Genomic DNA, 27550 nt, shown 5'->3' on the forward strand with positions numbered 1-27550 from the left:
TTTCTAGGTAGACTTCACGTGTATTCCCTCATTTAATCCTCACAATAACATGACAAGCTCAATTTTAACAAATATACATTTTCGGTTGTTTTAAAATTTCTATTACTAGGCTCTGTCTATAAAAAATTACATCAATGAATCACATTGATTTCAGTTCTTAAAATAATTTTATCTATTTAAAAAAAACTTTTCACGGAACTCAGAAGATATATTCGAACAATTTAAATCAATTTTATGGTAATAGTGTTTCTTTCTCCTCTCTCTAGTTTTATTAACTCCATTTTGTTGGTGAGGAAATGAAGGCTTGGGGAGACACAGTGGCTTATCTAGCGGTGAGCAGCCCGGCCTGGACCAGGCCAGTCTTCACACCGCCCTCCCTTGCGTTTCCTCCCCGCCTCTTCCATGACTCATATCCTGCACAAACATTCTGCATGCACATTCTTTATCTCCTTCTAATAGACGGCAGAAGAGGCAGTTATATTCCTGAGCAAATATTACAAGACACCTGGCCCCACGCTCTGCACATAGTAGTTTCTCTCTAAATCCCCCAGTGTGGTCATTCAGCGTCTCCTTACTGAGCTCCTCTTTGGGTCCGGTAGACTTTGTGGTGGGCATGGAAGGGAGATCTGGTCCCTGTCCTCTTGGAGCTTCTAGTCTGCTCAGGGGGACAGGCATAAGCAAACCACCCCACATGCAAATGGCCAGTGACATACAGTGACAACTGTTGGAAGGGAAGGAATAGGGCTCTTCATGAGGGCGGGAGCAGCAGAACCCACTTTAGCCTGGGAGGAGGGTGAGGCTTCTGCTGAGCTGAGACATGCATACGGAGTGGGTGGGAGCTGGGGGAGTGTTATGGTCTGGAGGGAAGGAGCTCTGTGAAGGCCGGTGTGGGGAGAAGGAGTGGTCACAGGAAATAAAAGAAGGCCAGTGTGGTAGGGCTATGGGTTTCTTCAGTGGATGGATGGATGTTTGGATGGATAAATGGAGGGATGGATAGATGTATATTTATTTGTATGTTTGGGTGGTGGGATGGCTGGTTGCATGCAGGTATGTGTGTGCTTGGGTGATGGGATGGCTGGTTGCATGCAGGTATGTGTGCTTGGGTGGTGGGATGGCTGGTTGCATGCAGGTATGTATGTTTGGGTGGTGGGATGGCTGGTTGCATGCAGGTATGTATGTTTGGGTGGTGGGATGGCTGGTTGCATGCAGGTATGTGTGCTTGCATGGTGGGATGGCTGGTTGCATGAAGGTATGTGTGCTTGGGTGGTGGGATGGCTGGTTGCATGCAGGTATGTATGTTTGGGTGGTGGGATGGCTGGTTGCATGCAGGTATGTATGTTTGGGTGGTGGGATGGCTGGTTGCATGCAGGTATGTGTGCTTGGGTGGTGGGATGGCTGGTTGCATGCAGGTATGTGTGCTTGGGTGGTGGGATGGCTGGTTGCATGCAGGTATGTATGTTTGGGTGGTGGGATGGCTGGTTGCATGCAGGTATGTATGTTTGGGTGGTGGGATGGCTGGCTGCATGCAGGTATGTGTGCTTGGGTGGTGGGATGGCTGGTTGCATGCAGGTATGTGTGCTTGGGTGGTGGGATGGCTGGCTGCATGCAGGTATGTGTGCTTGCGTGGTGGATGGAGAGATGCAGGAAGGGCACAGCTGGCCTCAGTCCAAGTCCTGTACTTGACCCTTTCCTCCACCCCTCCCTCCCACGACGTCCGTGGCTCTCAGGCCCCAGGCCTTCCCATTCTCTCCAGTCTACTTTCTCAAATGTGCTTCCTGGCTCTGCTTAACCACTTCGGTATGGCGCTCACCGGCCACGAACCCTTGCCCACCCAGAGTCGGCACTCAGAGCCGCACGACAGTTTGTGCTGTGCATTGACGACGAGTCCGTTTTGCTCGTGTGATGAGGAAAGCTTGAAAGCACTGAAAGCTTGTTTTACTTTACAGGCAGCTTTACTTGTCATGTAAATCAGAATAGGTAACATGTTCGTATATGTTTTCATTACGTTATTTTTAAATGTTCACAATTTTATTTTGATACATGAAAAATTAGAAAAGTCATATCATGGCTGTAGGCTAGAGTCGCTGTGTGCATTCATCTGTGGCTGTCGACTATAGTTGACGCCGGTACCGAAGTGGTTAAGGAGCCCTTAGCCTGAGCAGGCCACGCATGCGTATGTATGTATATATACATGTGCCACACACACAGCCACGTATGCACTAACTGCATCAGCCAGACAGCGCAGGAGCACAGGCCAGAGAGAAGGAGCCCCCAGTGACTGAGATGGGGACCCAGGCTCCCCTGGGAAAACCCATCGCCCCGAAGGTGGGAAGAGTTAAGGGTTTACTGCACGTATCCCTAAAGGATGTGCTTGCAAACGCACCACATCATGCCCTGCGGAGCTGGTCCAACTTTCCCAGTAAATTCCCCCAAGAACAAAGAAGTGGGCCTGGGGCACAGCTGGATGTGGCCTAAAAATTATTCCTGATGAATTTGTCACATCTTAAAAGGCCTTGTAAAGTATGCCTTCCACTTCAGAATATATTCGTTGCTTTTATGTATTTATTTAAAAAACACTTTAAAATCATGAAATATGTCATGCATACAAAAGAGCAAATATAATTATATGTATCATTTAAAAAAGAAGAATAAAATCAACACTCCTGTACCCACCACCCAGCTGAAGGACTGGAACACTAACCACACCTTGTCCCCCTCCCCCACGCCCCTCTGCACTCACACCCCCTCCCCCCCAGGCCATTTCTCTCCCAAATACTGTGGAGATGGTGTCACTGCTTTCAAGTTTCCTTACATATTAGATGCATCCTAAATAATTTATGGTCAATTTGGTCTGTTTTTAAACCCTCCATACCTGGGACTATTCTGTACGTAGTCTGTAGTCTTCTGTGATTTGCTTTTTTGTGCAACATTATTTCTTGGAGCTCTACTCAGATCCTTGCACTTAGTTGAGTCATTTTCACGGCTGCCTGGAATCCTACGGATCATAACAGCACCGTGCTACCATGCACGTGGCTAAGAGAGAGCTCTAGGGTCTGTGCCTAAAAATGGAATCGCCGGTTGCAGGGTATGCACGTGTTAATTTTAATAATAATGCCAAACTGTTTTCCAAATCTGTGCCAATTTACACTCCTACCAGCAGCAGTGTGAGTTTCCGCCAACACTCGGTCCTGTTAGACACTTTGGGTTTGGCCAAGCTGGAGGGCACGGGATGGTTTTCCATCGTGGTTTTGTGTGTTTGTGTGTCCAGGTCACGGCATGCCTCTGCCCTCAGCCATCCATGACTCTGTCTCATTCTGAGTAACATCCAAAGCGCTGTCCACAGCTCAGAACGCTGTCATTTGTCCCCACGCTCCCTCCACCTCACCTCCCTCCACTCTCTGCTCTAGCTACCTGGCCTTAGACAGACACCCAACTTGACCTCAGGGCCTTTGCACTGGCTGCTCCCTGGCCTGGAATGAGCTCCCCTCTGTCTCCCTAGCTTCCTCTGAGACTTTGCTCAACGTCAGCTCCGAGCAGCCACCCTCCACCTCCGTGTCTGGATGAGACCCCCGCCCCATCCTGCATCCCTGTCACCTGCCTTCATTTCTCTTCATAGCACCTAATTTTTCTTCACGGGCCTTATGCATTGCACGTTATATTACATATTCGCTTCTTAATTTTTGTGTCTCCTGCTGCTTTCTTCTCGGTCAGGGACGTGTGTCTTGGTTGTGTGCCCTGCTGTGTCCTCACTACCCGGAACAGAGCGCGGCAAACAGGGGGCCGTGCACGGATAATAGTGGCTTCGTGAGGGATTTCAATATTCAGGTCAAATGGGTGCTCCAAGAAAGACACAATAATATTATCTGGAACTGCCACATGGCCCCTAAATCTTCAACATTCGATACCCACACCTTGGATTGAGAAGTAGGAAAAATAGGCCTGTGGGTGGCGTTTTAGGCATCAACCCCAGTCTATGTGACAATGGGCTTGATTTCCTCGAGTCCCATTTTGTACGAGTGGCTGCCAAGCTTGGCAGTGGTGGGAGGAAAGCCGCCAGCCTCCCGGGAAGGGCTCCTGGCCCTGCGGGGGTGGGGTGGGGGTTGGTGCTGGGGTTGGCGGGTCCAAGCCTGAGCCGCACGGAGGAGGGCTGGGGCGGGGGGCGTCGCCCAGGTGAGGGGAGCACACAGGTGCCCGCAGGACCTGGACGTGGGGAGACACTGGCCCGGGGAGTCTGTCCCCTCTGGAAGGCTCTCCCAACCCTCTGCACCATATATCCTGCTTGCCGAGGGCCAGGAATTTATGAGGACTTAAAAAATACAAAGAGACTCCCGGGTGGGGGCAGGAGGGGCTGGGGAGGGGGAGATGTTTTATTGACTTCCCCTTAATTGCTGTAATTAAAAGCATGTAAAGGATCCTTTTCTAATGACTTTGCCATTATCATTAGTTGTTCGCACAGCTGCCTTATTAATTTCCCATTAGAACCCGACTCACAGCCCTTCTTTGGGAAGAGGGCTGGTGGCTGGGGTGGGGCCGGCCTGGCTCCACGATCCCCTGTGTGCACACAGACACACGCAATGCACGGGCACACGCAGACACACGCGATGCACGGGCACACGCAGACACACACGATGCACGGGCACACGCAGACACACGCGATGCACGGGCACACTCAGACACACGCGATGCACGGGCACACTCAGACACACGCGATGCAAGGGCACACTCAGACACACGCGATGCACGGGCACACTCAGACACACGCGATGCAAGGGCACACTCAGACACACGCGATGCACGGGCACACTCAGACACACACGATGCAAGGGCACACTCAGACACACGCGATGCACGGGCACACTCAGACACACGCGATGCACGGGCACACTCAGACACACGCAATGCATGGGTACACATCTGCACACACTCTTACAGCACAGGTTGGGTGGGTGTCGGTGTTTTCAAACACGCAGGTGAGAGGCAGACCGACCCAGACACACATGGGAGCACACGTGCGTGCACACACACACACACACAGATATCCACGTGCACAGACTGCACGCTCACACCACACTCACTCTCTCCCAGACACACGTGAGCAAAAAGGCAGACAGACCTGGACACGCACACTTGCACACCCCCTCGCGCACACACGTGCGTGCAGTCTCCCGAGAGCCCCGGCCCCCTGGACTCTTGGCACTGACTGAAGGAAGCGCTGAGGGAGTCCCCGGCCGCTGACAGCTGCCTGGAATCCATCATTTTAATTCAGGGCTTTTCTGCTCCTTGGAGTAAGTTGAGTTGCCGTTAGCGCTGATTTATGGGGACAACCCGTCCTCCACTTTTGATTATGGTTGTTTTCCATAATTATTATAAACACTCCTTGCCTCACTTGAGATTTTCTTTTAGATTTCTCACTGCATTTCTCTTCCAGTAGCAAGCTCTCTCCTACCCCAACTCAGAGGTGCGCCCTGTGGGCTCGAGATGACAGAGTGTCCTTATGTAGTGAAACAGAACTCAGGGTTCTCTAAGGGTCCCCACGTGCCCACGTCCCATAGTGCAGCCTCGGACGTCTGCCCCGAAGAAAACCCAGAATGGAGTAGCCCACGGCGAGCCTCCTTTCTAGCAGACGGCAGGGACTGCAGGAAGGGGACAGGGCTGGGAAGGGACACTGGGTCGTGGGGGAGGGTGTCGGTGGGTGCGCTCGGGCCCTGGTCCCTGCGACGCCCCGGGTCCTCCTGCAGCTGCCCCCCCTCCTTATCGGAGGAAGCTCTGCTGGGGGTGGCGGCTGTTACCCTCACAGGCCTGGTGACGGCCCCCCACTTTACTCCCTGCCTACCTGCCCTTCTGGGAATGCCCGTTCACCACCCTCCTCTCCCCCTTGGAGCCGCTGTGCCCACTGTGAGGCACCCCTAGCGCCCCCTGAAAACCATGGGGACCCCCAGGCTGTTGTCGCCCCAGGGCTTGGAGGGTTAGAACAGTAAAGGCTGGGGGGGCCCCGGGAAGCCTGCCACGTAGAGAGGTTCAGGGTGGCCATTCCGAAGACCCCTCTCGCCAGGTGTGAGGCAGACCCCAGAGGAGGTGTCAAAGCAGGTGGCGAGCCCCCCTTTTGAAAAACGAGTTGGCCGGTCCCATTTAAAGGGCACCAAAGAGGTCACCTCATCTGGGACGCAGAGCAGCGCGGAGCCCTTGACTGTCTGTGTCACGGGGTCACCAGGTCAGCAGGTGCACGTGGCACTCATCTGCTATGTGCGCCTGGGGAGCGCCCGCAGCCTCTCTGGGCCTTGGTTCTACCAACTGTAAAATGGGAGTGTTGGCCAGACAGGTGGGGACGGCCGCCTCCCTCCCCACCTGGTGTGGGCGCCGTGGCCGGATCTGGCTGTACCTGGAGTGAGGACCCTGCGGGCCCCCGCCTGCTTCCCGCCCGCCCCCGCCCGGGCCCCGTGGTACTCACAGGCCACCTGGACCTCGGTCTGCCGCTGCAGCAGGGCCCCCATCCGGTTCCGCACGATGCAGCGGTAGAAGCCAGCGTGCGTGCGGTCCAGGCTGGTGATCATGTATCTAGGGGACAGACGAGACAGCCGGTGAGCAAGGCAGGCAGCTGCGGGGGGCAGAGGTCAGGGGTCGCCAGGCACCAGGGAGCTCTTCACTCTCTGGCCATGTCACGGAGTCACAGAGAGACCCTTCTCAATAGGAGGGTCCCTCCCAAAGGCAACGAGGCCTCTGCTCAGCCACCCAGGGAGTGGCCTCGGTTTCCCAGGGACGGAGGTGCTGTGCCCGAGCCCTTGACCCTGCCGTGGCCCGGCCTCCCGGGGCCGTGTCAGCTCTGCCGGACTCTGCTGTCCTTCCCTGCCTGTGACTCACATGACCGGGACAGGTGGGGGCCTTGTTTTTAGGCCTTGCACAGGACTGTGCTGTAAATATTAACTGAAACGGACGGAGGTGACAGAGGCAGGGAAATTGACATGTTTCCCCAAATGCTGGGCATCATTCCTTCCTTAGAACCACAGATAGCTCCAGCGGCCTGAGGGGGAGGCAGGGCCTTCTGAGGCGGCTTTAGGAGGCACCACTCCCAGCCGGCCCCTCGGGAGCCCATCCGGGAACACCTGCCGCCCAAAGAGCAGCAGTGCGGTGTCGGGGGCAGGTGGCTGGAGAGCAGGTCTGTGGCGCGCTCGCCTGGCCAAGAGGCAGGGCACCGAGAAGCACCTGGGTGGAGCAGCTGGGGGCTGGGGGCTAGTGCCCTGGTTCTCCCTCAGTGGTCCCCTTTCCCGTCCCCAGGCAAGAGTCCAGCAGGGCCCTCAGAGGAACAAGGGGCTTGCGCCTGGGATATCTCTCTCCAGTCCCTGGGCGTCCTGGGGTTTGCCCAACTGACTGGGTGGACGAGTTCATTGCCGCCTGCCCCTGGGATAAGCCAATATGCCAACCCTGGCACGGGGCAGCCTTATCCCCAGGAATTGCCAGTTTTGTCTTACAGGAGCCCTGGCCAGGGCCTAAGCATCATCAACATCATCATCATCATCCTCCTCATCATCTTCCCAATGGTGAAACAACAACTCTCTCGTTCTGAGCGCCATGTCTGCATCAGACACCCTATAGTACTTTTCAAACCTTTCTTCACTCTGCACAGCAATTCCCAGACTATTGGAAACCATGGACCAGTAACACTTAAAAAAATGGCGACACAAGACTCTCAACCTTTTCCTTTGCCAAGATTATTAAAACCAGCCAACTAGAAAGCAAACAGACAATCATGCAACAAAACACATGCGCGCGTGCACACACACACACACACACACACAAAGGATCACATTAAAAAGTGCAAGAAAGAGAAAAATAAACAGAAGTGGTCAGCATTTTATTTTAAAAGGACATTTCTGAGATAATAAAACAGAAACCTAATCTCAGCATAAAGGCAATTTTGGCAAATTTTTAAACTTACATTTTATGCAAAGCCCAACGTCTTAGCCTGATTTTCTCATTTTATGTGGACTGTTGCAGACTGTCATGGGTCAGCTTTTGAGAGCCTTTGACTTAATCTCCACGCTAACTCTACAGACGAGGTGCTTTCATTAGAGGTGGGCAAGGTAAGCTCCAGAAATATCAAGTTGTCATTGACGTGTAGCTTCCCACATGGTAGGAGGCAGGGCCAGGCTCCCCTGGAGCCTTTCTGACTCCAAGCTTGGCCATGAAGGGGTTCCACGCTGAGATCACACCCCAAACGGCCCCAGCTTCTGCCCTGGGCTGCACAGGCCTGACTCGGGCTCTGCCCCATCACCCAGAACCTTCTGGATGCCGGAGCCTCTTATCTCTGCCACCAGCTGCAGCTCTTATCTGCCTCTTGCTACTGTGCACAGTGTGATGACGGGGGACACAGTGAGTGCCCGAGCTCTGGCAAACCTCTGCTCCTGTTTCACCTCGTCCTCGCCCCCTCTGCGGCGCTCTTGCCCACTGGCCGCCCTGTCTCTCCCGAGGCGAGGGGAAGCAGCTCTGGGGAAACTGTCTGGGTCTCTAAAGCGATGGGGTGACCCGGGAGAGGAGACGGAAGGAGAGCGGGGTGGGAAAAGCCCTCCACCTTTGGAAACGGAATCAGATATTACTAGAAAGCATCAGAGGGAGGAAAATAAAAAGAAATCGCTGACAAAAGTCACGGGAAGGTGTTCAGCGTCTGCCATAACAAAAGAGATTAAGACCAAAACAACAAGATGAGGTTTGCCTATCACACTGTCAAAGAGTTTCAGGAATGGTCGAATCCACTGCTGGCAAGAGTGAGGGGGAAAGGAGGGTTTGCTGGTGGTACTGGGAATGGGTCCAGGCTTTGGGGTAAAATCTGTCAAAATTAGAGCATGCAAGCTCTTTGACCCGGAGGTGGCACTCCCAGGAGCTGGCCTTTTAGGTGCACTTGCAACTATGTGCCAAAAAATATGCACAAGGATGTTCGCTGTAGCATTGCTTCTAACTGCAGAGACAGACACAGACTGGAAGCATCTGAACGCCCATCAAAATGGAATTGGATCAATAAATGATGCCGCAGCCGCAGAACGAATGGAGAACAGTTGAATGGGATGGAGAAAGAAGGTCTCTGAGATACAGAGGGCCTGGAAAAGAAATCAAAGCTTGGGAGCAGAGGGGAGTTTTGTGAATAAAAACATGAGGTAGCAAGATGCTAAACAATATCAGAGTTGACCGTTAGGGACAAGAATGATAATGTATTCTCATCCACTGCTGTTCATTGATACAGTCTACCAAACCCTTAGTTTAATGTTTTGGATCGTGCAAATTGAACCAAAAAAAATAATTTAAGTTTGTTGCCAAAAATTAAAAAAAAAAAATCAAAGAATAGTGTTATGATTGTACGGTGCCATTTGGGTAAATTGAAATATTAATATATTTCTCTGCGTATGTGTGTATATAAATACACATGTGCAAACACACACGCATAATCACACAAACACCCTGGTGTGTGCATAAAAATCTTCCGAGACAGATACTCTAGAATGTGTTATCTCTCTTTGGGGAGAGGTATCTAGGATGGGGAGGGAGGGAAACTGCTACTTCTTGATTTTATGTCTGTCTATGCCATTAGAATTTTCTTTATCATATGCATATATTGCTTTTATTTTAAAAATAAAATAAAGAAATGCACTTTGTGCATATAATTTAAGTGTACATTATAAAAGAAGGCACGGGGGACTCATTGGATCTGGATTTGTTTGCTGATGTCAGTGAAGTGTGGGGAAATTTAAACTTTAATAAAAGTCAATTTCTGCAGAAGTCTCTATGTCCATTTGTTTCAGCCAGGAGCCCCCAGGCTCCAACCAGGGCCCTGAGGAAGGCCGGCGGGCCGGGAGGCCTCCTTTCTGTCCCCTTCTGTGGTGGAGGGCGGGTGTCCCCTGGCCTGGCATCCCGGGACGCAGGACGCAGGCCCTCTCTCGCTCCTCCTGCCTCCTGCTCCCTGGGCTGCCTCTTGGTGCTCCCTGCCTGGGAGACCTATTTCTGGCTTGCAGGCAACATTATTTAAAGTAACAGTTCCGCCCACTGCCTTTCCTACCAGGGAAACCCACTTCACTCCACCCAAATTGCTGCTCTTGTCTCTCCGCCTCCCAGGCGGGTGGAAGAGGCATTTGGCCAGCATCTCGGTTTGCAAATCCAGTGCTCTGTAAGCGTCCCTGATAATGACAGTAACAGCACTCATTATCTCCATCCTGCTCCCTCCTGGACCGCCAGGACACACTCAGCCCGCAGCTCTGCCCGCCCCTCCCACCCGCCGCTGCCAGCCCAGCAGGGAACTGGCTGAGTCCAGCCCCGTCAGGGAGGGCGGGTGAAGTGGCTTCTGGAGGAGGGAGGACCCGTGCAGCACGGCCCACACCTCACCCGCCCAGGAGGAGACGTGGCTTTGGAGAAAGCGCCCAGACTTCCACGTCGGGGAGATCTGGCCTTGACTTCTGCTCTTTTCTCAGGAGTATGGCCGGGGCGAGTTATGGAACCTTGCAAGCCTCAGTGTCCCCAGCTGTAAAATGGGGATAACGATGGCCATCTCTGGTGTGAGTGTCCCAAGGGGCCCTGGATGTAAATGCCTGGCATGTGGCAGGTGCTGTGCAGACACTCGTCAAATGAGGGGACAAATTGGGGAGCAGAAGGTATTGGGATGAGGTAGGTAGGCTCAGAGAGGAGGACAGAGAGAGGGTGTGGCAGGAGCCCTCCCCTCTGAGTAGGGGTCCTTTATGGGCTCCATGCCAAACACCAGGGGACCACGGAGTCCCTTGCCTGGCACATTCCTCAGCTTCTAGCCTCTAACCTCCCGGCCACCTCGTTTGCCTCCGAACGGTGGAAAGGCCCCAGCTGGGGTGCTCCAGGGCTGAGGAGCAGTGCGGGTGCCCAGAGGAGCCTCTTCCGGGGTGACTGTAACCTCACTCTCCATCCAATGAGCAAGAGCCGTAGGGGCGTGGCCTCCAGGAGCTGGTGCACACCTGGATTCACTCACCTCGGGGTCCCCGCAAAGGACTGCTTACTTCTTAATTTCTTATTTATTACAGCAACTATATTCCCATGATTCAAAATTCAAAGAATAGAAGAAAAACTGCAGAGCAAAGATCTTGTCGTCCAGCTGCCCTGTCACCCCTGACGCCCCGGCACACAGGGGCAAGAAACCATTGTTAATAGTTTCTTGAGAATCTTTTCCAATTTTTTTATGCAAATGCCAGCAAATCTAAATTTATAATCCTTCCCTTTTATAAACAAGAGACACACGGCCTTCCGGATGCACTGTTCTGCTCCTTGCTTTGTGCAGGTGACAATATATCTTGGAGATCTTTCCATAGCTGCACATAGAGCTTCCCCGGGCTTTTTGACAGCCGCAGAGTATGGAAGAATCTTCTGGATGGATGGAGTTTGCTTTCTCCCCGTTATGTGGTCAAAAGGAGCAGGCGGTGGAGAGAGGGCCTTAGGGGCTGGCTTGGGGCCGGGGCAGAAACAGGGAGGCGAAGGAAGACATGACAAGAACCTGCACCCATTCTTGTTATCCTGGTCACACAGCGTCCTGATTTTAATCCGGCAGGACCCTGAGGCTCCGTCCACTCTTCCGAGATGACGAGATGGGCTTGGGGTGGAGGGCACCAGGCGACCGTGGGAGGAAGAGCCAGGACAGATAATTGCATTTTTAGAGACAAGAGAAGAGCAGGGGAGAAAATAACTGCCTAACAAATGTGGCATCTTCTCCAGCACACGGGGAAACACACAATGCCCTTTTTGGTTCGAGTCCTTGAGTGTCACAGTTGATATTTAAAATGATTCTTACTCGCATTAAATAAGATATTTCAATTCCACGAAGCTGTCAGGAGCTGATGCGGACACCAGAAATAATAGGCACACTCTCCTTGTATTGTCCTCGTTAATAAATCAGACGCCTGGAGATGCACGTGGCGATGCTAACACGGAGGAGGGGTGAGTGCCCATGTGCACACACGTGCACGCTTGTGTACACACGCAGCGCTAACTCATGCACGCCTACCCATGTGCACATGCGTGTTCATGCACACACTGCTATGCACACACATGCACACTCATGCAACCCGCCCAAGTGCAAATGCACACACACGCACACTCCTGCACACACGCGCGTGCGCATACCCACATGGACATGCACTTGTGCACACACATGCTCCCACTAGATCTTCTCTCCTTGAGTAAATGTGGTCGGGGAGAGCGGGCAGCTGGGTCGCCATGTCTGCTGGGGGGTCAGCAGGAACTCTCTGTGTCTGTCGCCTGCAGATGTCACTGCAGGCGGCCAAGGCTGACACAGGTGCCAGGGAAAGCAGTGGGCAACTGAATTAGAAGACCCAGGTTTCCTTCCCTCTTCCCATGGGCTTTTGGGCATCAGGCAGCAGCACTGGGGCATGTGCATACCCATGCGTGTGCATGTGTGTGTGTGTCCTCACACACTTGTGAGCACACACCCAGGCTATTCCTGCAGCAGGGAGACTCAGGCGGTGCTCAAAGAACCGGCCACTAGGCTAGTAGCCTGCTAGAAATGGACTGACTCCACAATGTGGGTTTGCTTTTGCAAAGATTCTTCAGGAAAGGAGGCAAAACTCTGTCTAGGGTGATTAAAAGGGAAAAGAATATGCACCAGGTAATAATAATATTAATAACAATATATCACTCTGCAGTTAACATAATAATGACTATTGTTATTATAAGAAATATCACTGCTCTAAGGAATTTAACATACATCAACTCATTTAATCTTCACAATGCTGTAGGAGGCAGTGTTAATATAAACCTCAGTTTAAGATGTGGTGGCTCATGCCTATAATCCCAGCACTTTGGGAGGGCGAGATGGGAGGATCACTTGAGAATAGAGTTCGAGACAAGCCTGGACAACATAGTGAGACTTCGTCTCTACAAAAAATTAAAAAGTTAGCTGGGTGTGGTGGCAGGCACCTGTAGTTCCAGCTACTTGGGAGGCTGAGACAGGGGGATCGCTTGAGTCCAGGAGTTTGAGGCTGCAGAGATCTATGATTGTGCCACTGCACTCCAGCCTGGTGACAGACTGAAACCTTGTCTCTTAAAAAAACACAAAATGAAACCTCAGTTTACATATGACGAAACTGGGGCCCAGAGAGAGTAAGTAACTTACCCGAGGCCACACAGCTAATAGGTACCTAGCATGTTGGGACATTCTAGCATGTAGAGAGCATGAACCTCAACTGGATATGTATATGTACGTGATGCTTTGAGGCCTCTTGGTCCTGGAGTTTGCTTTGGAGAAGGGCAGCCTGGCTGTGTGCCCTCTGCCGCCCTCACAGGGCGAGACTGTGGATGCTGGGGAGAAACAAGTACTTCTGAGCAGGGCCTGAGGGTTTGATCTGGGCCACGTTAATCAAAAGCTACTGCCAAGTAGCAGCCAGTCTGGTGACAGTATCAGCCCACAGAGAAGGAACTGGAAGGCTCAGGCCAGCCCTGCAGTGGGTCTTCTGATCATGGACAGGGGCTCGGGCTGGGAGGGGCTCAGAGCCAAGCTGATGGGTATGATCACGTCACTGTCACCAGCCCCAAGGATCCTGAACTCCCAGGGGTGAGGATGAGAATGAGAGAGACACAGACAGAGGGAGAGAAAGAGAGAGGGGGACAGAGACAGAGAGACACAGACAGAGGGAGAGAGAGAGGGGGACAGAGACAGAGAGATAGGGCAGACAGAGAGCGCAGAGGTGAGAGCCCTGGTGCACAGGAAGCCGGGGAGCCTGCGGAATGGCACCAGCTCCCGGGAGGAGCACTCAGGATGCACCCTGCGGTGAGGACTGGCAGGGCAAGGCAGGAGCAGTGATTTCTGCTCTTCTATTTTAAGCGGTTTCCCCTCCCACATCTTCGGTGAGAGTCTGTGACAGGCACAACCGGCTTCTGGGTTCTGCGGATGGTGCTTGGGGAAGGATGCTCCGCGCCTGGCCGGGGGGGGGGGGGGGGGGGGGGGGGGAGGCGGGGGGGGGCGGCAGCTCGGGAGGGGAGGGGTCCAGGGACGATCTGGAGTTGGCTCCGGGGCAGGGGACTGGGGAGGTGGCAGGTGAGCCTGGGCAAGGTAAGCACCGTTTTCCAGAATCCTCGGAAGGCTGGGGAGGGCCCTGGACTTGTCCCCTCACAGAGGATACAGACATTTGGATAGTAAAGGACATGGTGTTTACATTCATGAGTGTCTATTGTGCTGAAAAAAAAAAAAAAAAAAAAAAAATAAAGGACATGGTGGCCCTTGGAGGTGGGGGGACTTGGGCACAGCGGGCTCCCACCCCTCCACTTAGAGGATGGCAGGGTACAGGGTGGTTCCCGCTGTGGACAGCTGGGGGGACCCGGGACTCTGACTGTGCTGATTGGACTAAGGGGTGCCCAGACAGCTGGTGAAGGATTATTTCCGGGTGTGTCCGTGCAGGTGTTTCCAGAAGAGGTGAGCATCTGCTCTGGGGACAGAGTAAAGAAGATTGCCCACCAACGCGAGCAGCGTCCCGCCCACTGAGGGCTCAGAGAGAGCAGAAAGGTGGAGGAGGAGGAATCTGCTGTCTGTTCCATGGGGCGTCCTCTTCTCCTGCCCTTGGACGTCGGAGCTCCTGGTTCTTGGGCCTTTGGACTCTGGGGTTCACATGCGTGGCCTCCCCCTTCTCAGGCCTTTGGACTGAGACTGAATCACACCCCATGGCTGTCCTGGGTCCCCAGGTTGGCGACGGTACTTCATGAGACTACTTGGACTACATCACAACCACAGGAAGTCCCATAATAAACTGGAACACACATGTAGTGCATGCATGCACACACACACCTCCTATGGGTTCTGCTTCTCCGGGGAACTCCAGTCGGGGCACTGACTACAGAACACGGGCATAAGCGATGCTAGTCAAATTCACCAGGCTCTTTCCATGCATCTATTCGTGCCTCCACTCACAGGCATATGGGGGCTGAACTTTGAGAGTGCTGGGACCACCCCCTCAAGGCACCGATGAGGAAGGGAGGTTTGGGGACAGCCAGGACTGGCTCGGGTGAGCAGGGAGCTGGCACACCTGATGCAGGCAGGGACCCGGCCAGGCACGGAGGCCCACGAACACCCCACCTCTGGGAGGTGCAGAGCCCCCAGTCACCTCGCCCTCTGGCTCTGCCAGACTTCTGGCAGTTTCTGACCGAGACAAGCTGCTCCTCACCTCTCAGCCCACGTCAGCCCGGAGGTCTCCTCCAGGAGCCTGTCTTGAATCCCCCGGGGTCCCCCATCATCCTCTCCTGCACGACCTGGTGCATTTCTCACGATTTAATTTAATGTCTTATTTACTTGCACGGGTGTCCCTGAGGCCGCGTCTGTATGCCACCCCCACCCCCACACCACACCTACAGCAATACCTGCCAGTGAACATCTTCTAGACGACCGGGTGAAACAGCCCGTGTGGACAGCCAAACAGTGCACCCGAGAGATGTCCACGACCTGAGCCCCAAAGCCTGTGAGTGTGGCACCTTCCAGGGCGTTATGGGGGGAGCTGTGTCCCCAAAGAGATATGCTGAAGTCCTGGCACCTGGTACCTGTGAATGTGACCTTGTTGGAAATAGGTCTTAGCAGATGTGACCAAGTTAAGATGACGTCGTTAACGGGTGCCTTAGTCCAGTAAGACTGGTGTCCTTATAAGAAGAGACAGAGACACAGGGCGAAGGCCAGGGGATGGCAGAGGCAGAGACTGGCATGCCGTGTCTCCAAGCCCAGGAGCCCCAAGGATGGCCAGCGACTCCGGAGGCTGGGAGACAGGAACAGACCCTCCCCCAGAGCCGTTGAGGGGGGCATGGCCCTCCTGACACCTGGATTTCAGGGAATAGCTTTCTGTTGCAGCCCTGTTTGTGGTACTTTGTTACAATAGCAACAGGAAACTAATGTGCAAAGTGACAGGGATTCCACAGCCATGAATGAGGATCTTGAAATGGGAGATTATCCTGGATTAACCAGGTGGGCTCAAGGTAATCGCAGGGGCCTTTTCAAGAGGGAGACAGGAGCGCCAGAGGGAGGGGGCCACAAGCCAAGGGATGCAGGTGGCGTCTAGACACCGTAAGAAGACAAGGAGATGCTTCTTGCCTAGAGTTTCCAGAAGAAATGCAGTCCTATGACACCTTAACTTTCAGACGGAACTCTAAGAGAACACGTCTGCATTGTTTAAGTCACTAAGTCCATGCTACTTTGTTGTAGCAGGAAACGCATGGGGGGGGTGGGGGGTGGGGGGGTAGGGGTGGAGCGGGGTGAGGGGTGGAGGGGGGTGGAGCTTGGTGGGGGTGGAGCCGGGGGTGGAGCTTGGTGGGGGTGGAGCCAGTGGGGGTGGAGCTTGGTGGGAGTGGAGCCGGGTAGGGGTGGAGCCAGTGGGGGTGGAGCTTGGTGGGGGTGGAGCCAGGTGGGGGTGGAGCCTGGTGGGGGTGGAGCCTGGTGGGGGTGGAGCCTGGTGGGGGTGGAGCTTGGTGGGGGTGGAGCCAGGTGGGGGTGGAGCTTGGTGGGAGTGGAGCCGGGTGGGGGTGGGCACCAGGCGCTCTCTGCAGACCCTGGAGAATCAGGCAGTAGCAGGGCTGAGCCGGCTGGATGCGGACGTGCCTGAAAGCTGTTTGGAGGAGACAGGCCGGTGGGCTTGTGTGACCACCTGCTGCAGTGCGGTCAGATCCTGACGCAAGTGGAGGAGATGCCTCAGGGCCTCCCTGCCGCCCCTGAGCCTCCCGCTTTGCCCGAGGAGCCCGCCGTGCTCTCATTGATCCAGACCCTGTGGTCAATGTGAGGTCTGGCCGGCCGTGTTATCGAGCCGGGGCCGCTAACTGTGACAGCCCTGGCTGGGGCTGGCTGGGGGAGGGTGTCTGTCGGGCCTGTGACCTTCGGGCCAATTAACTGCTCTCAATGAACAAGGACAAGGACTTCATTAAACTGTTATCCATCAGCCCAGCGATGCCCACAGAGGTCTGGCTGGCTGAGACAGCAGGGGAGGGAGCTGCTGCGTGGGCCAGCGAGGGGGAGGCGTGCAGGGCAGGGCTGGGCGTCCCAGAGAGCGTTGGCTCCGCTTGGAAAGGGGCAGGGCGGGACCTTCCCCCCATAACAACCACAACAGCAGCCTCAGGTTCTGGGCCACACACCTGGCATACATCACCTGGTTTTTGCCCATGTGACTGCACGGGCCAGGGACTCCTCTCCCCATTTTATAACCAGGGGACCTGGGCTGGGAGAGGTCGAGCATGTTGCCCGAGGCCGCTCAGCTCCGAGGCAGCAAAGCAAGATTCCATTTCAGGCCTGTGAGTGGCCTTACCCCACGCTGGTCCCCTGACCTGTCCTGGGGCCCTTAGGGCTGGTCCAGAGTAGGTCTCCTCTGCTTGTTTCTGCCTCCTTCCTCGCTGCCCAGAGAGCAATGCCTCCAGGGAGCTGCCCGGACCTTGCCTGGCCCCGGGGGGCCGTGTCTGCGCCCCTGGGAGGGAACCGCCGCCTGGCTGGGATGACCGAAGGGGGCGCGGGTCGCTCTGCAAAGACAGCAGCACCATGGCACCGGACGCGCTATTACCAGGGGCAGAAAGGATCAAGACGCAGGGAAGATGCACCCCGTCCAGCATGCAAGGGGTTAAGGCTCAGGTGTCAGTGTAGGCGACTGAGAGAGAAAAAAGGGATCCTGGGATTTGGGGTGGTGGTGTGGTTATTATTAAAAATACAAAAACCAAAACCAAGAAATCCCAAGAAGAGCATCTGCTCTCACTCGGGTTATAATCACATGTAGGATTTCTCCCGCACCCTCCGGCTCACTCCGGGACGCAGAAGGGCGTCCATGTCCCTGGCTCCCGGCACCCGGCTGAAATTCTTTATGACTCTTTTCATGCCAAGGTGGATTGGAAAGAAACCAAATGCAAACAAGCTGATGAAGAGGCTGCATGGAAATCAGGCCTCGAGGCAGCAAGGGGTCTAACCAAGGGGGGCAGTGGATCTGCTTCCCCAGGTTGGCGTAGCCTCCCAGGTGTGCAGGGGACGAGGCTGCCTTCCCGGGCCTCCCAATTATACCTGCCGAGGAGGCTGAGTCGCCTCTTCCCCCGGGTCCACGGGGGGTGCGGTCCCTGCCGCCAGAGGCCCAGCCTGTGTGGGGGACGCAGGGTGCTGGGGCATCCGAGGGTCGACTCGTTCCTCAGGGCCACTGCAACAAGGTGCCACAAACTGGGTGACTTAAAACGATGGGAATTTCTTCTCTTGCAGCTCTGGAGGCCAGAAGTCCGGAATCCAGGTGTCCGCAGGACCACGGTTTGTCTAAAGGCTCTCGGGGAGGGTCCGTCCCTGCCTCTTCTGATTCTGGTGGCTCCAGGTCTCCTTGGCCCCTGGTGGCATCACCCCAGTCTCTGCCTCCGTCCTCACTCGGCCTTCTTCTCTGTGTCTCCTCTTTTTATCATGACACCGTCATGTCGGATCCGACTCCAGTGTGACCTCATTTTAACCAATCACACCTGCGACGCCCCTACTTCCAAATCAGGCACCTTCTGAGGCACCAGGGGTTAAGGCTTGGACATGTTTTTTTTAGGAGAGGGGGACAGAGTTCATGCCATAACAGGGGACCGTCAAGGACGCTCTCAGGCTAAGGCTGGGACCGTGGCGTGGCTGAGAGACTGGGGGCGGGTGGGACTTGAGGGTGCAGGTGTGCGGAGAGCGGGGGGCTCAGGTAAGCGCGGGGGCGGCAGGGGCTGGGGAGCAGGCAGGCTTTGGGGACGAAGTGCTGTCCAAGGTAGGGCCTGAGGGGAAGGCAAGGACGGAGGAGGGGCGCTGGGCATGGCGGTGGATGTCAGAGAGAGGGAGTTTGGGGACCCTGAGTGTGGCACTGGCTGGAGAGGGACCCTGGCCAGGGGAGAGACGGGACCCATGGCCCGGCCGGTCCCCATGGGGCTTTGGGGGCGGGGGTAAGGAGTTTGGGCTTTTTCCTAAGGACGGTAGGAAGATGTTGAGGGTGTAAAGCAAGGGTATAAAACAGAGGTTGGCAAACTACAGCCCACGGGCCGCCTCTTTACAACAGGTGTGCCAGGAGTGGTTCTTACATTTTTAAATTGTTGAGCAAAATCAAAAGAAGAGTAACCTGTCTCATGACAGGTGAAAATGATATGAAATTCAAATTCTGGCATCCACAAAGTTCTCCCGGAACACAGCCACGCCCGCTGCTGGTGCGTCGTCTGCGGCTGGCCTCCTGCTAGGGGGCCGAGCTGGGCAGCTGCAGCTCGCTGGCTGGTGGGAGGCCGGACACACTCGCCACCTGCCCCTCCCAGAGGGTGCCTGCCAAGCCCGTAAGGCGGCCAGGTTCACACTTGCACAGAGCCCACGCCGCCTGCAGGGATGGGGCCGATTGGTCTTTGACACAGACCTGGGCACAGAGGGTGGGGCTGGTCGTGTGCCTGGGACCATGGGGAGGGGGCAGGGAGTCACTGATGCTGGCACGGGGGGGCACCTGATGGCCTGGGGCGGGGCAGTTTCAGGGGACCCCACTGGCGGAGAAGAGGAGGGGCAGGGCAGGTGGAGAATGCAAGGTCTTGGGCTAAAAGGAAAAGAATGGTTTGTGGCTAGAGCCGGAACGTGGGGCAGAGGGAGGTCGGCAGGAGGGACTTTGGGTTTCAAAAGATGAGAGACTGGGGCACGTTGGTGGAGGGGAGCTGTTAGAAGGAGAAGTCGAGAGAGGGGCCAGTGATGGAGCCAGCTCTTGTGGGCTGGGGGCCAGGGGCCGGGGGGCATGGCTCACGAGGCCGGGCGGCAGGGAGGGGGAGGAGTTCCTTACAATGGCTTCCAGTTCCTGGGGGTGGGGGAAGGGGCGGTGAGGGCAGGGCTGGGGGCACGGAGATTCCAAGCCGCAGCTACAGGGAACGAGCGAGCAGACTGGGGAAACCACACGTAGGCCAGCTAGGCAGTACCTCGGCTCTGTACAGGTGCCGTCGACACAGGTGGCGGGGTTTTTTTGCAGCAGAACTCGGGAGCCTTACAGAAGGAGGGAGGTGGGTTGAAAGCTGGGCTGACCTGAGGCCAGGGTCCTTCTAGAAAGCTGTGACAGACAGGCCCCAATGCCAGGGGGCTAAAGTCACCGGCAAAGGGAGGCGGAGATGCTGATGGCTGGGTCCACCGGCCGGGGCGGCGAGTCCAGCCAGCAGGGAGCTGACGGCCGGGGTGGGGGGCGGAGGGGGGCTTTCCGCAGCCTTGCTGCTCACAGCGTGGTGTGAGTCAGAAAAACGCAGAATCTCAGGCCCCACCCCAGACCTGCGGATCAGAGTCTGCATTTAAGTTTTCAGAGTCTGCATTTAAGTTTTCGGGGCGTGCGGGGCGTGCAGGGCTCTGCGAGAGGCGGAGCAGCAGACGAGTGGGAGTGAAGACAGGGAGGCTGGAATGACGGCGACACACGGGAAACGGTTCCAGGTGGTGGCAGGGGCAGGGCGCTGCCGCCTCGCCAGTCCTCAGTTTCCCCATTTGTGCGATGACTCCGATCACAGTCTGATGAAGAGGCTGATCATGGCCCCGAAGAGTCAGTCTTTAAGAGGCCCTGCCGTGGCCTCAGACAAGGGGCGGGACCTCGTTAAACCTCGGCCACTCCGTCTGCGCGACGGGCAACATTACGGCGGCCGCCTCACGGAAAATGCAAGTTCAGGCACCTACGACAACGCTTGTTTTGAAAACATGCATTTGTTCCAGTGCGACTGATACATTGGAGAACGACATGAGCCTATGTGAAGTTTGCATTTGCTGCGCCCGAGTTGGCCTGCAAGAAACGTGGGTAAATGCAGAAGAAACTGCGCCCAGCTGAAGCGAGAGGCGCAGTTATGCAAAAAACTGCACACGTCTCCAGGGTCCTCAGTTCACTGCACGTGGTACCCACCCACACCCGGCGTTAGAACTTCCTTTTCCATTTCAAACAACCTTCCTTCTGCCACTTAGCAAGAACCCACGAGCTGCAATCCTTCCAACGCCCACTTCCACAAGCAAACCTCAGGCCCCTTCCAAGGCAAAGTGCCATATGTATTGTAGTATTTACGCATCTTAACCATTTAACGTGTAGAATGTGCAATAATCGTCTTTATTAGGTTCCCCTCTTTTTTTAATGCATCGCTAATGAAGTTCCCGAGCGCTTTCCCCCTCCCCCCATTTCCCCCATAAGCCCTGTGGTTTTTACGGCATGGTTTTGCATAGCGTGGTGATTTTTAGGAATGTGACTATCTCATTATAGCAGAACTGACTGCAAAGTGCTTAGCGTGGCGCCTGGCTTCGGTAAGCGCTCAAGAAATGTGTTCTTCTGTAGTCTCCTGTTGTTGGAGAGCAGTGCCCACGGTGTGCCCGGCTCTGTGTTAGGCTCTGGGTACTGACGGTGCACTGGAAACATTAACCGGGAGGGGCAGTCCCAGGTGGGTGCTCAGCTGTGATAGTTTGGACCCTGCCAAGCTCTGCCCAGCGGCCTGAGCTTCCCGCCCAGCCGAGTCTTGCCCTCTGGTTTGCAACAGGCCTCTGATTTCCCTAGGCCAGGTGTTTTGGGCTTCATGAATGGTGATAAGGCTGGAGGATGAACCACAGGCTCCCTGCAACTTGCCTGGCAGGTAGGGGGCAGCTGGGCAGAGGCCTCCCTGGCCCCCTGCAGTGCCCGCTGCTGGCAGCCCCGGCGGGGTGGCAGGTGCCTGATGAGACGCCCATTCCCTGTCCCGGGCAGACTTGACTCAAGGTGAGCGTTCAGCCTCGCTACCTGTGGCAAGGCTCCAGGCGGGGCTGGGGTCTCCTCTCCGGGAGCCGTGTCTACACCTGTGTCTGTGTCTACCTCATCTATATCCATACCAACGCAGGAAGGGTGGCTAACTTTAATTTGGCCAACAAAGACGTGAAACAACAAAAACCAAAAAATCTGTCATGCACATTTCATTTTCCTTTTAAAAAAAGAACATTTTTTAACATCAAAAGGATATGTAAGATGGTTTTATACCCAGAATAAATTTAATTGTGTCACGAGAACCTGCTACGTGGCCCAGGTTTTGATCGGTTCACAGCAGACCTGCTGCGGTGCCTGGGCCTTCCTCCGCCCCTGAGAACCAGTGTGTGCCACCTGCACGTTCTCTCCCACCCCAGGGGGCTCCCCTGCTTCCTGCGGTTGTGTCCTGGCTCTTCCAGCGGCCCGCCTCGCCTCCTGGTGCGGCTACACGCTCTGCACGTTCTTGCGGTGCCGTCAGCACCTGACGCCTCGCCCAACTCGCAGTGGGTGCCCGCCACGCCTGGGCAGGCCGGCTGCTTGCGTGGCTGGAGGGCGCCCCGCTAACACGCGGCACGAAGGGGCCCCAAGTCAAGCCGCCCTGCTTTGCTTGGCCGAAGGAGCTCTCCCTGGAGAGTTGGTGGGTGCCGGTTTTTGATGGTGCATTTCTCTTGCTGTGTGACCTTGGGCGAGTTGCCTAATGTCTCTGCGCTCCCATTTCCTCATCTATAAAACAGAGGCGATGACAATAGCTACGAATCCGGGCCAAGCAAGCACTGCGCTGAGTGCTTCACATGTGATGATGCATTTACTCCTCATTAATTACCCTCTGAGGTCAGAATTAATTATATCCAAATTTGGCAGAAGAAAATAAGGAAACCAAGGCACAGAGACGTTAAGTCACTGGCCAACGATCACACGGCCAATGAGTGTCAGAGCCCCAGTACGTTGCCTCTGGATTTTGTGCATCTGTTTGGGAAGAAGGGAGCATTGCCCTCAGCCCCCCTAACAGCCCCCTGACACCGGCCCAATGCCCACTCATCTAGGACCAGCCCGGCCCAGCAAGGCAGCCTGGGGACCTCCAGCGCCAGGTGTCAGGAGCTGTGACGGTGGCTGCCGGGAGCCCAGGTCTCAGAGCTTCTGAACATCTGCTCAGACCTGGGCAGCTGGGCCCAGAGTCATCCTCCCAGCTCTGCCCTGTCTGGTCCTCGCCCTGCACGGCTCAGCTCCATCCCTGTCCGCTCCCTCTGGGCTTTCCACAGCCACCCTGGCAGGTGACTTCACAGACACCTGGTGGGAGAATTAGACCAGGACTGCGCTAATGAAGCCCGGGGGACCCGTCATCTGCAAAAGGGAATCGGTGCAGGTCTGAGTGGAGGCCAGGCCTGATTGGAGGCCAGGCCTGAGTGGAAGCCGGGGGGCTGACTTGGCCCCGATGTTCTGCAGTGACTCCCGTCAGGATGTGGAGTCCATTTCCTTCCTCCCGGAATTGGGGCTGGCTTTGTGACTTGCTTTCACCAGTGGAAGGTCGTGGACCATGCCGACTCAAGGGCCTTGCAGCGTGCACGGCTGTTCTGCCCTCTCGGATCACAGCGCGAGACCACCGTGCCACGAAGGGAGAGAAACTACGCGAAGGGAGAGATCAGCGCCCCGGCCTTCCCTGCTGAGCCCAGCCCGAGCTGACTTCCAGAAGAACTGAACTTCATGAAGGACAACAAGCCGTAGTTGTTTAAGCCACCAAGCGTTGGGTGGTTTTCTATGCAGCAGTAGGTAGCCGACCAGAACCCGTGGCCACGGCCAGGCTGGGCACGCTCCTGTGGCCTGTACCTTCTCTAAGGTTGAAGGCCAAGGGCAGCCGCCAGGGGCCGGAGCCTCTGGATGTGCTCTGGGTTGGCCTCCAGGGCCTGTGCCTGGTTACCTCTGGGGAGACTGTCTTTCCTGGCCACCGTCCCCATTCCGCAGCTAGCACGGCCTCTCCCTCCCCCAAGCCCCCTCCCGTGCTCCCTGCTCACCCTGAGCTGGGGAACACTCCGGCGTCTCCCAGCCCCCAGGGGCTGCCAGTTAGAGCCGAGACCCCAGGAGTGTCAGCCACCAAGGGACTTGGGCGACCTTGGGAGTTGGGAAGTTCAGAGTCACAGACGCCCCAGCGCCCCTACAAATCAGAGCAGAAAAGGGGGCCACTGTGGAGACTCCTCTTTTGGGGACAAAGACACAGGGGGGGAGACACCTGAGCTCTCCCACACTGAGAGACCCCTGAATGGGCCCGAGAGGGGCTGGGTGGGCTCGGCGGGCACAGCGGCAGCCCCCGGGAAGCAGGGTCATTACCAACTCCCCAGGCATCTGTCTAGACCATTTGCCTGCCTGAGCGCATAGCTGAGTCAAGATCTAATTAGTTTCTGTGCCCTGGCTGAGTGCCAAGGCGGGCGCAGGAAGTCCTGGGAGGGGGTGAGGGGAGGGGGCTCCTCGGGGCTAGCCGGGGTCTCCAGCCCAGCAGTGTGGGGAGAAGAACGAACACCTCATTTCCATGCACCGAAATATTCCCCGATGAAAAGCATAGGTGCGTCTGATGGAGGCCTCCCCCGGGCCGGGCCGCGCACGCCCCACGCCCTTCCGTGTGCACTGGTTACCAGGGATTTGGGCCATATTCAAATATGTCAATTCCAGGTGATGAATGATCAAACCCTTCCTAATTTGCATGCTAAATTTCCTTGTGGTGGAAATAAATAGCCTCAGTTCATCAGAGAAGAGCTTTCCTCGGGAGCCTTTCATTAAAGGCGGCAGCGAGCGCTTCATTTGCATGTTCTGCGCCGCGCACTAGGGAGCCTGAGCGGGTGATGCAGCCGCCGTCCCCGGGGCTGCCGGGATTGGCCATGGAAAACGCATCAGTCGCTGCCACTTGGAGGAGATGGGGGGGAGGGGGGGTGTGGGCACACACCTGTGCGTTCCAGACTGTTCTGCACACCTGTGCGTTGTTGCACACTGTTCCGCACACAGGAGCCGGTGGCGGGTCCACATCCCTCGCTCCACCCTGATTTGCAGTGTGACCCTGGACATGCCACTTTACCTCTCTGGTCCTCAGTTTCTGCATCTATAAAAGGGGAAGCATGATAGCCGCTTTGGGGACTTCCCAGGCCTCCCTGTGAGCGCAGATGTGCTAACACCAGTGAAGGCACACTGTGCGCGGCTGTGTGCTGCGGTCACGCCAGGTGCCCCTGGCGGACCATGCTGTGACGGACATGCAGAGCTGTGCACGGACGGGCACACGGGTGCCTGCGAGAGAGCAGCACCTCCCTACCGGCCCCAGCTTCAGAGGGAGCCCACGGCTTCATGGGAATGTCTCCCCAGCCCACCCTCGGTTCTCAGGCTGTGAGGCCCTGGCAGGAGCCTGCGAATACTCGGGGACACTGAGGGGACACAGCAGACATCAGAGGGGAGACAGAGGCAAGGGGAGAGCCTCTGTTCAGGGGGCAAGGCCTGGCAATGCCCCCCACCTCAACACAGTGAGTCTCTCCCGTGTCCCCGGGTGCCCAGCCTGACCAGGGAAATGCCGCCAGATCAAACTGGATCTTGGCGTCTCTGCCTTTGATCATGCCCGAATGCTGCTGGGGTCCAAGCAGCCCTGGGCGGAGGCTCAGGCGGCCTGGGTTTGAATTTAACTTGCGCCCCGTCCCTGGGGAAGTCACTTCCACCCAGAGCCACAGAGTCCCAGTTGCAAGACAGGGGGCTTGGCCCAGGTGCCGGCTGAGCCGTTCCATGGCTGTGTGACCCTCTCGAGGCCCTGGGTCCCCCCGATCTTGTGCCCCCTCCCTGCCCTGCCGCCCTTAGCTCGGGCCCAGCGAGGCAACACCCCCCACCCATCTCCAGCCTCCTCGGGAGTGGGGGGCCCCTTCCCCCCACCCCAGCACCCACCACGGAGCGAGCGAGGAAACAGGTTGCCATGGAAACCGAGCCAGCTGGGGTTGTAGAGACTCTTGGTTCTTTTTTCGCCTTTCCCCTTGCACTTTGAACTTATTAGACTTAATTGACATAATTATTGCAACATGGTCAGCCCGAGGCACAAGGAGCCGGCCAGGCCGCTCCTCGCCCCACCACCTGCCTGGACCTGACCCTCGGGGGCTCTCCTGCCGCCTCTCCCGCTCCCCTCGAGTCAGGAAAAGCCCGCCCTGGAGCAGGAGGGGGCCCTGCCCCAGCGTGGGTGGGCCGGGTGGCAGCGTGGGGCCGCAGTCCCGTGTTAGGTGGTGTTTCTGGGCACCTGCGGGGACCAGGTGGGGTAACCAAGATCCACGGCCATGGTGGCCCCATGTTCTCCTCTGCCAGCGGCCCAAACCTCTGTGCTTTGAGCAGCACTGCCCGGAGCAGGCCAGAGTGAATTATTCACATCCCCGGGAGCTGGGCTGGACTCCTGTGCTCCTGGGAGACTGGGCTTGGGCCAGGCTCTCGGTCTCCTTGAGCCTGCGACTTCTCTGTGCAATGGGGACGTTACGCCTGCCCTGCTCGGCCCCCACCAAGGAGCAAACGCAGCGTCAAGGATGGCAACCCCGTGCCACAGGAAACGCCGTCTACTGCATTGCTATCAAACGAAGAGGGGCTGGAGGGACCCCCAGCAGGGACTGGAGGGTGGCCAGTCGGCGCTGTCCTGCCCTCCTCCCATGCCAGGCCTCTGTGCCCACACTAAGTCTGGCACTGACCCCAGCATGGCGGGACCCCTGGACACAGAAGGGCACTCTGTCTCCAGCCGGGAGTCGTGGGGACGCCAGAACCTCACTGTAGGACACTGTTCTCAGCAGAGGGTGCTGCTGCTGCCCCAGGGCACGTTTGGCAAAGCCTGGAGATGTTTTTGGTTGTCACATCCGGAGGGGCGACTATTGGCATCCAGTGGGTAGAGGCCAGGGCTGCCACTACACCTTGCAATGCACCTTACAGCCCCAACCCCCAACAATGGATTTTCCATCCCCGGATGCCCATAGAGCCTAGGTTGAGAAACCCCACTCTAGCGGCTGCCTTCCTCCCTGGCAGCACGGGGCTGTGGTCTGAGGGCCCCTCGAACGGTGCTACCACCGCCCCCACCGCTGGAGGCCTGCCTGGTGTGTGCAGAGGGGACCCTCCAGCCTCCCCAGCTTCCCTGGATCCTCTCAAGTGGGAGGAGCTCGCCTTGGGTCAGGGGAAGGACACCCTCCTCCTCCTCCCAGCCCACACCCCATCCCTCCCCGAGGATTACGACATTTCTAAACTCGTTAACTTTTAATTACTACCTTCCCTCTGCCTGAGTACACTGGCTCCATGCCACGTACATCTCTATTAAAATTCAATTTATGCCCATCATAACTAATTCCTGCACTTCAGTTTTCTCACCATCAGCCTTCAATTTCCAGACAAGATGTCCAAACTCAGGGCTGGACTGGAGAAACTCTCCAAAGAGGCTGGGCCCAGGCGGCTGGGGTCTGACTTCCTGGGCGGGCAGGAATGAGACAGCGGCCGGGAAGACTGGGGTGAGGGAGCCCGTCCTGCTGGGAGGGAGAAGGTGGGCGGGGGCTGGTGTCCTTTCCTGGGTGGCTCCCAGATCACCGCGTCCATCTAGAGAGCCAACAATGACCAGACACTCTTCCGCGCGCTTGGTCTTGAGACTGACATTCACAGCCACCCTGGGAGCTAGCTACGTCTCATTATTCCCATTTTACAGACTAGGCAACTGAGGCCGGGGTTACTTAATTTGCTCAGAGGCACACAGTGAGTCAGAGACAGGACTGGGAATTGCACTAGGGGCTGCTGGTGCTGGGTCTTGGAGGATGAGCGAGGGTTTGTCAGGTGCTGGGACAGCACAGGTGGAAGGGAGGTGAGCACAGGCATGC

General features: G+C 56.2%; 1 protein-coding gene across 1 annotated transcript in view; it reads right to left on the reverse strand.

Moving 5' to 3' along the window:
• Nucleotides 1–27550, reverse strand: part of SDK2 (sidekick cell adhesion molecule 2) — a 137239-nt gene that overhangs the window by 98928 nt on the left and 10761 nt on the right. Inside the window, exon 5 of the mRNA XM_075993921.1 lies at nt 6449–6555. Within this exon, the coding sequence (XP_075850036.1) occupies nt 6449–6555 (107 nt within the window). The remainder of the gene's footprint in view (nt 1–6448; nt 6556–27550) is intronic.

The sequence above is a fragment of the Microcebus murinus genome, chromosome 18, assembly GCF_040939455.1.
Source record: "Microcebus murinus isolate Inina chromosome 18, M.murinus_Inina_mat1.0, whole genome shotgun sequence".
Classification (NCBI taxonomy): Eukaryota; Metazoa; Chordata; class Mammalia; order Primates; family Cheirogaleidae; genus Microcebus; species Microcebus murinus.